The sequence below is a fragment of the Saccopteryx bilineata genome, chromosome 2 (genome assembly GCF_036850765.1).
Source record: "Saccopteryx bilineata isolate mSacBil1 chromosome 2, mSacBil1_pri_phased_curated, whole genome shotgun sequence".
NCBI lineage: Eukaryota > Metazoa > Chordata > Mammalia > Chiroptera > Emballonuridae > Saccopteryx > Saccopteryx bilineata.
Window position 1 is genome coordinate 175,983,517 of NC_089491.1, and position 15,325 is coordinate 175,998,841.

General features: G+C 50.0%; 1 protein-coding gene and 1 non-coding gene across 4 annotated transcripts; both read left to right on the forward strand.

The window, feature by feature from the left end:
- Positions 1–4,920: 4,920 nt before the first annotated feature.
- On the forward strand, positions 4,921–12,070 carry TAC3 (tachykinin precursor 3). 3 transcript variants are annotated; one of them, XM_066254884.1, is made up of 7 exons: positions 4,921–5,076; positions 5,665–5,777; positions 8,124–8,217; positions 8,414–8,443; positions 8,557–8,610; positions 8,967–9,041; positions 11,838–12,070. In XM_066254884.1, exons 2-6 carry the CDS (start codon positions 5,670–5,672, stop codon positions 9,038–9,040), a joined length of 360 nt encoding a protein of 119 aa, XP_066110981.1. In that variant the 5' UTR covers positions 4,921–5,076; positions 5,665–5,669; the 3' UTR covers position 9,041; positions 11,838–12,070. The 3 variants fall into 3 exon arrangements, with proteins under 3 accessions (XP_066110981.1, XP_066110980.1, XP_066110983.1); XM_066254883.1 differs by having other exon boundaries at positions 5,665–5,776; positions 8,120–8,217; XM_066254886.1 differs by lacking the exons at positions 4,921–5,076; positions 5,665–5,777 and adding an exon at positions 7,119–7,271.
- Positions 12,071–13,250: 1,180 nt separating this feature from the next.
- Positions 13,251–13,326, forward strand: TRNAT-UGU (transfer RNA threonine (anticodon UGU)). The gene has a single exon. It is a non-coding gene; the product is annotated as a tRNA-Thr (tRNA).
- Positions 13,327–15,325: the final 1,999 nt, after the last annotated feature.

Below are 15,325 nucleotides of genomic sequence, written 5' to 3' on the forward strand. Positions count from 1 at the left end.
GTATAATTTAGTTCTGTGCTCTGTGAGGGTGTCCAAATAGCTGCCTTTGTTTCTGTCTCCGGATGTCTCTCCTTCCTTTCACAGTCTCTACCTTTCCTGTCTCCACCACTGAGCTCACTGCGCCTTGAAGCTGGGGTCTCCCGGCACCCTGCTTCCAACCATGTGCAGGCATCTCACAGCCCCAGGTCCTCATGCTGTGGGAGAGCCGATAAGCTCTCTTCTTGCCTGCAGATGAATCTCGCTCTCTGAGTGCAAGCCCTGTGTTCGGGCTCAGCCTGCCCTGAGCTGAGATAGCACCCGAGGAGTCAGCTCCTCCCAGGCAGGTGAGGGGCTAAAGCTGTTTGGGGAGGCTGTGTCCTGAATGGGGGTACTTCGGTCTACCGCCACCCCTGACAGCTGCCCGCATCCTTGACTTCTCAGAATCAGCCCAAGGAGTTCCTGTCTGAGAGAGGGTGGTGGCCAGATCCTGACTTCCCGGCTCTTCCCTCCTCTCCTGCTCCCAGGGTCCAAATTGTCATCACTTTTCCAGGGAAGGTCTGGTCATTTTCAGAAGCAATCTCAGGAGGACGTGCAGCTGGCTGCTGCCTCCCCTGATTTTTCTTTCCTGGGGCTGAAGTCACTGTCAGCTCTCTGGGCTGGGGATGGTGGGAGTGGGAAGGGCCAGGGTCCCGCCCTCCCTCCTGTCCTCTTGCTGTCAGTCATGTGGATGGATGCCAGTTTGAGGAGGGGTATGGGCTCCTCTCCTTCTTAACTTTCCATCTCTCTCCTCTTCCTCTTTTCTGTCTCTGCCTCTCTTCTTTTTCGGAGCCCAGGAGTGTGTTTTTTCCTGTGAAGCATATAGGGGCTCAGTTTCCCCAGTGTTATAGGGCTTGAATTGGCTTCATCATGATGGGAGAAGCTGGAATTCTGCTGCCCCAAACCCACCCCACCGAGCCAGTCCAGCTTTCTTAGTGTAGAGTGTTTCAGTCTCCAAAGGACGCCAACTACGCTGGAGTCCCCTATCCCCTGCAAGGAGCCAGTCCAGCTTCTCACAGCTCACACCAGTGCTAGCTCAGCCCTCCTGGCTTTGCCATTTCTTCCCAGACTCTGAGGAGCTCTTTGAGTTCCTGGCTCTGTGGGTTGACCCTCAGCTATCTCCTGGCTGCAGGACTCACCAGGCAGGATGCAGAGGCTGCCATCTTTCTAAGCATCACCGGTATCTTCAGCCAGTTGTCACATATGGCCTTGGCCCCTCCAATTCACCCAAAACACCTCTCTAGGATGTTGCACCAAGTTGTACATGTGGTGGACATTTGCAGGTCATCCGGGTGCCCTCTGAGAACAGCTGACTGACCTGTCTCATCTCAGCTCAACGGTACACACCTTTTCCTGGCCTTACCCTCAACCCTCCCCAGCAGCACAGGGGGGAACTCCAGAGGGAGGATCTGCTAGGGACCCTGCCCTCAAGGCCAGTGATAGCAAATACAGAGTAGTGATAGTGATCAAAGGAAAAAAATACTGTACCTAGGTGTTCTGTAGCAACACCTCCCACTTTACATGTCATTTGCATATGATTTGTAGGCAAATTGAAGCCTAGTTTGCCCTAGCCATCCGGGGCAAGACTGAAGAAACAAAATGGAGTCACCATAGCCAAACTAACAAAAATTACTTAAATGAGAATGGGCTGAAACATGAGGAATAGATTTGTTTTAACTAGCCTGGGAACTTAAACTTTTCAGTTGTGCATCAATTCCTGGAGATACACAAAATTCCTATAGCTAACCCTCTGAAAAGCTTAAGAAAGAATGTTCACATGTCCAGATTACCTGATATTCATTATCTAGACCATCGGACATCTGGAAGATTACCATTTGGACCAATCTGGAGGCTAAGAATGCAGAACTGGTTCTTCTCAAGAATGTCCTTTTTACTATAAGAATTTTCAACTTTTTTCTTCAGAACACTGGGTGCCAATCTGGCAGTGTTTTTGTTGTTGTTTTGTTTTCCAGTTTGCAAATCTTAAGACCCTTGAATAAGACTCTGTCATTTAATTCTAGCAAACCCTCATGATTCATTTTTGCTTGGTGGACACCGCCAAAGCCTCCCTCCTCCATCACTTCTGACTTAGTTTAGCATCAGGTCTTTCAAGTCTTTGCTAATGCTGAGGACCAAGGGCTGATCAGTTCTCCCTGCCATTCCCTTTCTCCCCCCACCCTTGGCCCCTGCCATGCTATGTGAGATGCCATACCATCAAAAGACTTTATTCATGGTGAACCTTTGCTGAAGCCCTGCTCCCCTGGCGCTAGGGCTTGGGGGCTGGGGTAGATGGGTTGCTGTGAGAGAGAAGCTGAGGCAGAGATGGGACCCAGGAGGCTTTAGTCTTCAGCCTTCAGTCTAACACATTCCTCCTCCTGCATCCCCACCTCCCTCCAGCTGGCCTAGTTTGGACCTCCTCCAGATTGGTGGGAGGGAGGAGTGGGAGATGACTAGGTCCAATTAAAACAGCCCCTGAGCATCTATCTCAAAGACATGAACTAGCCTTTCCATATACATGTAAACAGCCTCCTACTTCTATCCCTCATTCTACCAAAGCTCCCAACCCTGGATCCTGGCCCTGTAATTAGGTGGATAATGATAAGCTTTTGATGAGGCCCCATTAGCCTTTCACATAATAAAGGGGCCTTGAGACCCAGCTGCTGCCCTCACTCAGGGGTGAGCATGGGTGGGGCCCTGTCCAGCCAGAGTGACTTCTTTCCAGATGACTCAAGTCCCAGGGTGTTGGGATGCTGGGAGTGTGGAGTGGGGAGACACATTACAGGACCCTAACCACACTGCAGAGACGCTATGGAAGATTCACATTGTGGGTTGCAATGCAAGAAGCTGGGCTAGGCTTTCTTTTTTGTTTTGTAAGTAAATTTTTATTGAGCACCTATTATATGCCAAACACTATAGAGCTAGGAGTCCACTAGCAAACAAAACAGACAAAAGTCCTTGGCCTGGTGATGCTGACATTCTGGTGGGGGATGGGGTAGACAGACTCCAACTGAAATACTTAGAATGTTGGATGTAGTACGTGCATAAAAAAGAAACAGCAGGGGATATGGAGTATGAAATGGTTGTAATTTTAAATAGGGTGACTGAGGAGGGTGTTGGTAAGCAGGAAGCTTTTTAGTGAATATACAACAGAGCTACGTTTCTCTCCCCAATCTCAAGGTACAGAAGAGTACAAGGTCCCAAATCTCCAAGTCCCTTGGAGAGGTGGGTCACCACTTCCTCTGAGAGAGTTAGCTATTCCCTTGCTGGTCAAAGCTCATAGCAGCACAATAGAATGAAAAGAAGGTTTAGAGCAGGGGTCCCCAAACTTTTTACACAGGGGGCCAGTTCACTGTCCCTCAGACCATTGGAGGACCAGACTATAAAAAAAACTATGAACAAATCCCCATGCACACTGCACATATCTTATTTTAAAGTAAAAAAACAAAACAGGAACAAATACAATATTTAAAATAAAGAACAAGTAAATTTAAATCAACAAACTGACCAGTATTGCAATGGGAACTATGCTCCTCTCACTGACCACCAATGGAAGAGGTGCCCCTTCTGGAAGTGCGGCGGGGGCCGAATAAATGGCCTCGGGGGCCGCATGCGGCCCGTAGGCCGTACTTTGGGGACCCCTGGTTTAAAATGATAAAACCTGAATTTGAGGCTGTTTTCCAACAGCTGTATGTCCTGGAGCATGCAACTGAACATTTTGAGTCTCAATTTCCTTATCTGAAAAATGGCAATATTCCCTACTCACGTGGTGGGGATGAAAATCAAATGAATTGCTATGTGCCAACCTTACAAACGTTCAGACCCCGTCCCCATTACAAATGGTGGAGTGATGAATCACTCTAAAGCGGCCTTCACTTTGCCTCTCCCTTGTCTCTATCTATAGTACCTTTTCTCTCTGGGTCTCCTTTCTGATCCTATGATGCTGACGCTCCTCAGGGATTCTACCTTGGGTGTGAGGTGAACAGCCTAAGCCCCCTCAGCAGTGAAAGCTATGAACAAGAGGCTCAAAAGGTCAGGGGAAAAGGTGCCAGAGCTGCACGGAGACAGATGAGAGTGGGGGAAAATGTAACTGTGAGGGAAAAAAGAAGCAATTAGACCAATGCTGAGGGTGGGGGCGAGAGTAGGGGGACAGTTTAGCTGCAGCGTTTTGTTCTTCCTTTCTGAGATTACATCAGGAAGGCTAGAAGTTAGGACTTTAGAAGGATGCAACGAAGGCTGATTGGGGTCAAGAAGGGGTGAGGTAGGGAGGCTGACGGGAGAGGCATTGGCATTGGGGAGGTAGTGGATGGAGCCAGAAACTGATGAGGTCTCTGCATTCAATGCAGAGAGAAGTACTGACCCTCAGTTGATCTGAGGATCAAGGCAATACGCCCGCTACAGCTCAGAGGAGAGCAGAGAGTGAAGTGAGGACTAGAGGGGCTGCCAGGATCACCTCCCCATCCTCAGGGGCCTGAACCTGGCTGTCTTGGCTGTCTTGGTGGTGGGAGGGCCAGGAAAGCACCAGCCTGGAATTGTTCCAGCCTGGCAGTCTAACCTGAAGGTTTAAAGGGCAAGGAGGAGAAAGAGGCCCAGGAACCACACCTATTGAGTTAGGCCTGACATGCAAATTTTGAGGCAAACCATACACAAATTATTCCTTAGCATGCCCAGCTCAGGGCTGTTGGAAAGTGGGCTGCTGGATAACCCCAGCTCACTGCTGGGTTTATGGTGTGTGTGTGTGTGTGTGTGTGTGTGTGTGTGTGTGTGTGTGTGGTGTGCGTGTGGCTGCAGCCTATACTCTCCTTCCCACCAGTCTCCCCCCTCCCCTCCAGCCACCCTGGGATTGGTGATTCTCAGCCCCTCCTCCAGCTCCCCCAGACCTCCCAGAGCCTTTATCAGGGAGCTGGGCAGGAGACGCTGCCACATTCCCAGATCCCCTCCACCTCTGTCTCTCTCTTCAAAGGAGCGCCACAGCACCAGCTTTTGCGGGGAGCAGGGCATAATCTCGGCCAGCTCTCTGATTCTACTAGACCATCCAGCTGTAGGCTCAAAGCTGCTCCACAGGTAGGCACGGATGGGAGAACGTTGGAAGGACTGAAGCTGGCTCAAAAGACGGGAGCCGGAGTTAGGAGAAATAAAAGAAGTGGCAGCCTTTGATCGGGGAGCAGGGCGCTGGGAAGTGAGCAGAAAGCAGAAAGAAAGGGGTTGAGAACTAGTTTGTTTGAAGCCTGTGGGTATGGACTGACTGCTCCATACTAGAAAGTTTTTGCCTCAGACTTGGGTCTGTCTAGGGCTGGAAAATAGCATCCAGGATCCCTCAAGCCGACAAGGAAATAGACCCGTGCATGACCTATAAATCTGTCATCTTCCTTTGGAACCTAGAGCCCCCGGCACTGTAGCACCAGTGCTCTTTGCTGCCAGGTGCACCGCCTGGGGAAGTATATCTGATAAGAGGAAAGGGGAACCAAGCCCAGTGGACAGCCCCCTACTCAGAGATACTCTCTCCAGGCCGGGGTTGGATGGGAGTATTGGGGGATGGGGAAGCAGAATCAAGCCAGACTGCTGGTCAGGAATGTTTCCTATGTTTGTCCTCATATTGTGTCCTCCTCCTCCTCCTCCCTGCCTTGTCTTCCTGTTTCTTTGCTCTTCTAGGCACCATGCGGAGCACCCTGCTGTTGGCAGCCATCCTGGCCCTCAGCCTGGCTCTTGAGGCTGTCTGTGAAGAGTCCCAGGAGCAGATGGTGCCCCTTAGGGGCCGTAGGGAGGTAAGACACCCCTCTAGCTGGGCCCGCCTTGGCTAAGTATTGGGCAACATCATGGGAGCAACAGCTTTGCTGGTTCGGAAAGCTGTAGGGACAGTGTGGACCATGGGTTGGGAGTTACCCGGTTATCCGTCAGAGTGCTGGTGTCCCTACCTCTCTGGTCAGCTCATGTTCTCACGGTCCCTGGGTATGTCTGTAAGTATCTCTGCCCCTCTGCTTGAGTTCGACACCTTGTATGCAAGAGTGCCCTACCAACACGATTAACTTGGTAATTGGATGGTGATTGGATGGGCGGCAGCAGCAGTGGGGGGGGGGCTATCTACACCCTGGATGGTATGAAAGTTAGATTTCTCCCGCAAATGATCATTGTATGCTATTTTACCTATCAGTTACATGTATTATTTTGTTTCAAAATTTAAATAAACTCACTTATCCCTGCTCATCCATCCCCAGTAACCTCAGGGGCTTCTAAGATTGCAACCCCTTGCGTTCTCCGCTCCCGGCCCCTTCTAGCCTCTGCTTAGTCAGGATAGGAAAATAATAATAAACACAAACACAAAGTGGGTTAGGCTCTGGTTTCCAAAGTTCCTCTAGGAAAAGGAATAGGACTTGTCAGGTAGGCTACAGGGGAAAGCAAGGAGGAAGCCTCTTTAAGGTTTTGAAATGATAGCAATTACATTGGTACAAATGCTTTTAAGATGATAATAGATGGAACTTATTACAAATTCAGTGTGTGAAGCCTAACTGCCTTTCCAGCTCAGAGTTGTGTAGCTTCTCGTGACAGGAGGTGGGCAGAACAGTTGAACAATTTGGGGAAAGTGCTGCCTGTGTGCTGGCAAGAGAGAGCTCGCCAGCCTTCTTTCAGCTGGTGAGGCGTGAGGGGCACGGTAGGCTGGCAGCCTTGCAGGTGGCAGCAGTTGTGCCAGGTTCAAAGATAAGAATCAGTTCAAAAAATACACAGGGAGTGCGAGTGCCAAGTGTGGGCTGGACACTATGTTCGGAGCCCAATGTCCCAGCTCGAGATGATCAGGATATTTGGGTATATTCCTCTGAGATTGGCTTCCTTCAAGGACTTGCCCCTCTTGGTCAATAAAAGATTGCTGTCCCATCCCTCCTCTCTGCAGGTCTATGAGAGTGAGGGAAATTGGGGAGGGCAGAGGCTAGGGTCTATGGGTGCCTGGATGACTGGGATGGTCTGTGTGGGGAAACATCTTGTGCCAATGTGCTCAGCAGCCCAGGGACTCAAGGACTCTGCAGAGAGAGGCACCTCTGAGGTTCAGGGTGAGAATCTCTAAACATGATCATTGTCATTGTCTCTCTGCAGCTACAATAAACTGGGTGTGTGGTGTGTGGCCACCAACCATCCTGTTGTGCCCAAGTTGCTAAAAAAAATCACCAAGAAAATTAAGAGTCCCTGCTTGGCAGCAGGTGCAGAATCTGGGGTTCATCTGTGGGATGGAGGAGAGCGTCACTTTGAACATGCTGCTTTCTGAAATTGTAAGTCTAGTGTAGAAAGCAGGGAGGGAAGGAAAACCAGAGGCCAAAACCCATGGAGAGGAAGAGAGCAAGAGCAATGGGAAACACAAGGAGAGAAACATCCACAGACATAGCACGGAGTGGGTGAATTACAGGGTTGCTGATGTGTCCCAGCTTCCTACCCCCACCCTACTCCCAAGACTGAGTCCTGTCTGCAGCTCAGTGGAGCACAGATCAGAGGACACTTGATCTATCTGATGGGCCTTCCTTGTGAGTGGAGGAATTCATGGCTCCTCCATTAGGCAACCACATCCTTGGACAAACTACTTTCTGATGTGCCAGGGAGCAAAGAACTGAAGGCCCTTCTCACTGAGAAGTGGTAGGAGCTAGAAGAAGGCCTCAAGATAAGGCTCAATGGGGCTCTTGAGCTTGGAGATAGCAGGAGCAACTGTCTCAGTTTTGCTCAGACCATCTCAGCTTGAACACAGAAAGTCCCACATCCCAGGAAGGCCCTTATTCCTGGGCAAACAGGGACAGTTGGTCAGTACAAGGATGCACCATGCGTTTCCTTTAACAGGACTATGCAAATGAACGAACTGGGGTCTGTTAACATACAGATTCTGTCTCAGTAGGTCTGGGCTAGGATTGAGTTTATGCATTTCTAACAAGCTCCCAGGGTGATGCTGCTGGCTCACGGGCTGCACTTGGAGAGCCCACTTCTCTTCTGTTGTAAATCCGAGGAAATCCTGAAAGAGATAAGATGTCAGGTTCGGCTGTGATAGACTCAAGAAAAGGCTGTTTCTTATGGGAAAAGAGTGAGCGGTTTGGGTGTGAGCGTCCTGCCTCAATCCTTTTGTTTCTCTCCCCTGGAAGGTCCCGGATATCAACCAGTTGCTCAAGACACTCACTAGCAGTGGCCCTGTCTCTGCGGATGAACTGCTCAAAACTCTGGGCAAGGCTCTCAAGGGTAGGAGCAGCCTTAGGGAGAGGGATGTGTGGGGGCAGGATTCTGAAAATAAAATAGGCCTGGGAGACCCCTTCAGGTGTCTGGAAGGAGGCTGGAACTGGCTTAGTGAGTAATTGAGAGTTATGATCGGAACCACTCCCTAATGGTCACTTTCCTGATTCTACTCCCCAGCTGCACACTGTTCTTGTTTTCACAGGCCCTAAGAAACGATCACTTCTCCAGAAACGTGAGTAGCCTCTTCTCCTTCCTTATCTCTGCTGACCACTTGCCCATAGCTCCATGGGCATGGGCCTCAGTGACTGATGGTCACTGGGAACAGTGTTGGCCCTTTTCCTGCAGGCGACATGCATGACTTCTTTGTGGGACTTATGGGCAAGAGGAACACCCAGCCAGGTAAGAGAGTGTGGAGGTACAGTGGCAGGATTTAGGAGACTGGCCAAGACAAGAAAAAGTCAAAAGCCTCATGTTTGCCCTCAAAGGGAAAGACAAGACTTCTCTTAGCTACAGAGAAGCCTCTTTGGCCCTTGCTACCCAGCCAGCTTGGATCCACAGTGCAGAGTTCCCTGGGAGACCTTTATCGGCCAGTCCTGCTATAGCTTGGGGAGTGTGGTCAGAGAGGCTCTGCTTCCTCCTCGCCTCCCACCTTTGCCTTCCAATGTTGCCCTTTCTAGCTAGTCCTTCATTGTGGGTCAGGGTAAAGGTCACATTCAGAAAAATCCCTCCTAACTACACTGCTTGTTTTACCCCAGACACTCCTGTTGATGTGAATCAGGAGATTGTCCCCAGCTTTGGCAGCCTCGATTATCCCCGCAATGTGGAATGAGGTAAGGGAGAGGCGAGGGGCTGTGTGTGTGTGTGTGTGTGTGTGTGTGTTGTCAGAGGAGCATTTCCTCTGATGTTACAGACATTAATATTCATAAATTTTCCCTGAAACACAATGCCAATGCCCAGCACACTGTCAAACACACCAACACTTAGAGGTACATGCTTGTCTGTGACCACAGACACACACTAACACACACAGCCTTCTTTTTCATCTTATCTCTATTGTTTGATTCTGTTCTCTCCTGATCTGTGCAAAAGATGGGGAGATCATCACCTGATAATTAGAGGTGCCAATTCACATCCAATTCACAGGTGAAGTGTTTTGCCTCCCGGGCAGGCTGAACCATTCAGATTATTCAGAATCTCTTCCTGCTGGGTCCAGTGTGTAGTTCTACACAAGAGTGATTTAGGAAGAAATGCAAGGAACTCCTGCCATCTAATGTGGAGTAGCTGGAAACTCTCTGTCAGTCGCTCTGTGTAGCCTGATGGAGAAGAGCATGGCCTGAGTTGGAATCCTGAATCTGCCACTCACTAACTGTGTTCCCCCGGCCAAGTTATATAACCCCCGGTGCCTAAGTATCCCTGTCTTAAAGTGGGGGTGATAAGAGGACCTTGCAGGGCTTTGCAGTCAAGGGCTGAGCATAGGTAAAGTGTTCAGAACGGTGCCTGGCACTCAGCGCTCTATGTTGGCTTTGTTGGTTGCTGCGGTCTGGGGGTGTGGGGGACGTCCTAGCATTTCCCCCGGCTGGCTCTGTTCTAGGCTGAACCCCGGCCTGAGTGGGCTGATGGATCTCTCACTTGGTGTGCAAGTGTGAATCCTCTAGGGAAGTGTCTAGTCAAAACATAGAATCTAGGCCCTGGCCGGTTGGCTCAGTGGTAGAGTGTCGGCCTGGCGTGCAGGAGTTCCAGGTTCGATTCCCGGCCAGGGCACACAGGAGAAGCGCCCATCTGCTTCTCCATCCCTCCCCCTCTCCTTCCTCTCTGTCTCTCTCTTCCCTTCCCACAGCCAAGGCTCCATTGGAGCAAAGTTTGCCTGGGCACTGAGGATGGCTCTGTGGCCTCTGCCTCAGGCGCTAGAATGGCTCTGATTGCGGCAGAGCGATGCCCCAGATGGGCAGAGCATCGCCCCTGGTGGGCATGCCGGGTGGATCCCGGTCGGGTGCATGTGGGAGTCTGTCTGACTGCCTCCCCGTTTCCAGCTTCAGAAAAATACAAAAAAACCCAAAACCATGGAACCTTCCGCCTGGACACCATCTTCCCACACACAGCAACACAGCTCAACCAATGCACTGGCTTCCAAAGGAAGAGTCATGGGGGCGAGAAGGAGGGGGACTCAGAAACCTGTTACCAGGGAGAGACTCTGGCCCCTCTTACCGTGTCCCTGTTACCCACACTCATTAGTCTCAAGGGAAACCAAGGAGCAGAAGCCGACTCTCAATGAGACTGCCTGTGCATGACCTCCCGGATCCAGAGACGAGGTCTGCCCCCGCCCCCACTCAGTGTTGGGTGAGAGGGCGCCAAGAGCTGTAATAACCGTAACTCGCTGATTACATGGTACTTACCATATCATTTTGCTCTCATTAGATGGTTATTTCAGTCTTGCCGACCACCAGATAATTATACAGGCAACTATATCTGGATGACATACTCTCCCCCAGTGATATGCATCAGCCATAAAGATAATTACATTGCAATTTTTGCCATAGTATTTTATACAAATAGCAGAAATAAGTGCATTGTGGAAATCTACTTTTACTGCTTGCTGGTGAATCTAGGTCCTTTTAGAGGAACCAGGCCCATAATTGCAGCCTTCATAATCTCACCACTGACAGAGCGTTCTCAACCTGTTAGGTGCCAGGAAGAATAGGACATAAAGTCCCTGGAGGCTGGCATTTAAAGGAGATTAGATGAGATGAATCTACAAAGATCATTGTATCATCTAATTTCATTTGTGTGAAACTGTTGAGAAAGGGCCCGTCTTTGCGGGGGTTTTGGGGGGGCTCTGAAAAGAGGAGGAGCTAGGTGAAGCTGGGGGACCATTAGCATCAGGGTGCATTGTATAGGGCTGTGTGTGTGTGCCTGGCTCATGGGCATGCTAGTAGGACGAGAGGAACGTTGTTTGTGTTGCTGCATTTTCTGCACAGGCCCTGACAGACCAGGAACACAGGTGTTTATAAGTTGCATCAGAAATACACAGCGGGGCCCTGGCCGGTTGGCTCAGCAGTAGAGTGTCGGCCTGGAGTGCGGGGGACCCAGGTTCAATTCCCGGCCAGGGCACATAGGAGAAGCGCCCATTTGCTTCTCCACCCCCACCCCATCCTTCCTCTCTGTCTCTCTCTTCCCCTCCCGCAGCCGAGGCTCCATTGGAGCAAGGATGGCCCGGGCACTGGGGATGGCTCCTTGGCCTCTGCCCCAGGCGCTAGAGTGGCTCTGGTCTCGGCAGAGCGACGCCCCGGAGGGGCAGAGCATCGCCCCCTGGTGGGCAGAGCGTTGCCCCTGGTGGGCATGCCGGGTGGATCCCGGTCGGGCGCATGCGGGAGTCTGTCTGACTATCTCTCCCCGTTTCCAGCTTCAGAAAAATGCAAAAAAAAAAAAAAAAAAAAAAAAAAGAAATAGCACATGAAGCTAGGAGAGTTCAGTTCTTCAGATCCAAGGCTGAGGGACAGCTGTGCCTAAGATTTCTGTTCTCTCTCCTTCTCCCATACAGATGCCCCTCCCCTTCCTCTCCTGCTTCCCCAGCGGTGGGTGGGAGTTTTACAGGACCAAAGATATGATTTCATTTTTTTTTTCCTCAGCACTCCATTTCTGGACTCCGGGGCTGCATCATGAGGACACCCTGTCACCCTCTCTGAATCGCCAGGTGCATGCATCCTATGTCACCTTTCCCAGCCTTGTAACCCTCTTGTGCTTAGACTCCTTCCCCTCCCATCCAATGCTGGTGTAGAAACTGCACAGTGAGCATCCCCAGTCCAGGCATCGACTGCAGGCTTCCCTGCCTCCCTCAGCAATAAAGGATTTTTACATATGACCCAGAGTGATGTATTTGTTTGGTTGGTGAATGGGTAGTTTTTTTCTCTTCCTTAACTCTTCCAACTACATCAGACACACACACACACACACACACACACACACACACACACACACACACACACGTGACCTGCAACAGGTTGTGGGGACGAGATGGTGACCTATACACAGAGTTTGCTGTCTAGCAGGGCCATAGACATGCAAACAACTCTTGACCCGATAGGGTGGGTCATGGACAAGGAAGCTTCTGCAACAGCTGAGAAAGAAGAGAACAGACATTTTCAATTTTAACCGGCCACTTTAGTTATTATAAAGGGGAACATTTATTTCATCCTCTATAATGCTACTGTTAGCAGCCTGTAACTAGTCCTCAGTAAATGTAAGGCACAGTAAATGAGGTTGTGTGTGGGTGTCTTTATTCTGATGTGGCCTTAATGGAACAGCCTGGGCAATTCTCAAGCTCCCCATTTTAGCCTGGAGCAGGGGCCTTGGCCAAGCCCCTGAACTACCCTAGTGCAAGTCAACTTTCGCTTTCCCAAAGCAGCATAAGGAGAGAACAGGCCGCTTCCTGCAGTTCCTTCACCCCAGTAAAACTTCTGTTCCAAGAACCTGACGGAGGCAACTTTGGACCCACAGCTGTACCATAGGGCTCGGGAGGAGAAAGAGCTCACCTTGGTATCTTTGGTGTTGGGTTTATTGCTAGAGGTCAAAGGATGTCCTCACCCCAGATCCTTAAGCCTTTCTTCAGTGAGTCATCCTGTTGGTTTTTCAAAATTATCTATCTAGAGGGTTTAATTTTTGCAGTCTGGGGAATTTATGTGGGTCATGAAAGCTTCAAAAGTTGATTCTGCTCACACTGGGGAAGTCTGATGTGTGTGCTGAGAGGACACAAGTGCTTTGCCAAGCAAGAGCATAAATGCAGCAAGGCCACTCTGGTGGGCCGACGAAAATTGCAGTACTGGGGATTCCAGGAAAAATGGAGACACATTTTAAATCAAACCCATGTTGTATTTGGAGAGTGCATAAAGGAATCCTGGTGTCCCTCTTCCTGTAGTAAAGAGACTGATGCCTAAGGAAGTCTGGTCATCAAGACCTTGATCATATCCATGGTCCTTCTCTCTTTAGCTTTGTTTATGTGTGTTATTATGATTGCATGGTGATTTACTTTAAAAAGACTTCTAGCCCTGGCCGGTTGGCTCAGTGGTAGAGTGTCGGCCTTGTGTGCAGGAGTACCGGGTTCGACTCCCGGCCAGGGCACACAGGAGAAGCGCCCATCTGCTTCTCCACCCCTCCCCCTCTCCTTCCTCTCTGTCTCTCTCTTCCCCTTCTGCAGCCAAGGCTCCATTGGAGCGCGCTGGGGATGGCTCTGTGGCCTCTGCCTCAGGCGCTAGAATGGCTCTGGTTGCAACAGAGCAACGCCCCAGATGGGCAGAGTATCGCCCCTGGTGGGCATGCCGGGTGGATCCTGGTCGGGCACATGCGGGAGTCTGTCTGACTGCCTCCCCATTTCCAACTTCAGAAAAATACAAAAAAAAAAAAAAGAGACTTCAGTACTAAAGATTCTGGACCCAAGTCCATCGTGTGTGTAGTGGGAGGTTTTTCTACACCAATAAGCCACGCTCTGACACTATTTACCCAGAGATGATATCAGACTCCATGAGTTGATGGTTTATTCTGACAAGACTGCTCCCAACTTCAGATGCCAATCCAGGCCCAGGTTGTTTCCTATGCATCTGACTGACCAGCTACAGATTGGAGGGTTCCCTGACCTAAACCATGGGTTCAATTAATTTGCTAGAGCAGCTCACAGAACTTAGGAAACCTAGTTACTCACTAGATAACCAGTTTATTATAAAAGGATATAACTCGCCCTGGCCGGTTGGCTCAGCGGTAGAGCGTCGGCCTAGCGTGCGGAGGACCCGGGTTCGATTCCCGGCCAGGGCACACAGGAGAAGCGCCCATTTGCTTCTCCACCCCTCCGCCGCGCTTTCCTCTCTGTCTCTCTCTTCCCCTCCCGCAGCCAAGGCTCCATTGGAGCAGAGATGGCCCGGGCGCTGGGCATGGCTCTGTGGCCTCTGCCTCAGGCGCTAGAGTGGCTCTGGTCGCAACATGGCGACGCCCAGGATGGGCAGAGCATCGCCCCCTGGTGGGCAGAGCATCGCCCCTGGTGGGCGTGCCGGGTGGATCCCGGTCGGGCGCATGCGGGAGTCTGTCTGACTGTCTCTCCCTGTTTCCAGCTTCAGAAAAATGGAAAAAAAATAAAATAAAAAAAAAATAAAAAATAAAAAAAAAAAAAAGGATATAACTCAGGAACAGCCAGGTACAAGAGGTGCATAGGGCAAGGCACGGGGAAAGGGCACAGAGATTCTGTGCTCACTTGGAGTACACAGCTCTCCTCTCCTTGAATCTCCAAGTGTTTGCCAACCCAGGAGCTCTCTGAACTTTCATGTTTTTAATGAGAAACTTCTATTTTCTTTTTCAAATTTATTGATTTTAGAGAGGTGGGGAGAGAAAGAGAGAGAAAGACAGGTACATAAATCTGTTCCTATATGAGCCCTGATGGGGGATTGAACCAGCAACCTCTGCACTTTGGGACAATGCTCTAACTTGTTATGATTTCTTTTATGGTTTGAACTCGCAAGGAATAAGACACATCAGATGAAAGTAGCATAAGCAGAGGGCTGAAACTCTTAGGTGGAATCAGCACCGAGAAACTGCGCCACTGCATGAGGAGCCACTGAGCCATTTCACCCGCAGGTGTTGTAAAGTACCAAAGGCTACAGAATTAATATTAATATTTTAGGAGGCTTGGAGAACATTTTATTAATTTGGATTAAAGTGTGCAGAGAAATTGTGAGAATAGTCTCTGTACTGTGTGATGGGCATAACCAGGATGGCCCTTGGCATTGTATTGTAAATGCAAGGGGAGGAAAACATGGATTCCCAGACATTCCATCACACCTGTGGGGAAAGGGGTGAATGGCTAGTCAGGTGCAGGAAGAGAAAAGCCAAAATAAACCTTTTCTTATAGCAATGAGTCATTTGCGGGCATTTGTCCCCACCGAAACTACCTCTCCTATGTAAATGTGTGTGTGACTCTGGACAGAGAGATAGCAGATAAACACTAGATAATATAGGAAAGCCTTTAATATGTAAAGAGACATCTTTCTACCATTGTGTTGGCTTGTAAACTTTGTTTTCCCCAAAATGATGTATAGCTTGCAAATTGAAAGCGGTCCTATCATGTTAAAGGACA

Bases quoted from the DNA above. Each gene is read 5' to 3' on its own strand.
- TAC3 (XM_066254883.1), top strand. From the start codon at position 5,670: ATGCGGAGCACCCTGCTGTTGGCAGCCATCCTGGCCCTCAGCCTGGCT. The intron at 8,444-8,556 runs GTGAGTAGCCTC...CTTTTCCTGCAG, and splicing joins ACGATCACTTCTCCAGAAAC to GCGACATGCATGACTTCTTT. The intron at 8,611-8,966 runs GTAAGAGAGTGT...GTTTTACCCCAG, and splicing joins CAAGAGGAACACCCAGCCAG to ACACTCCTGTTGATGTGAAT.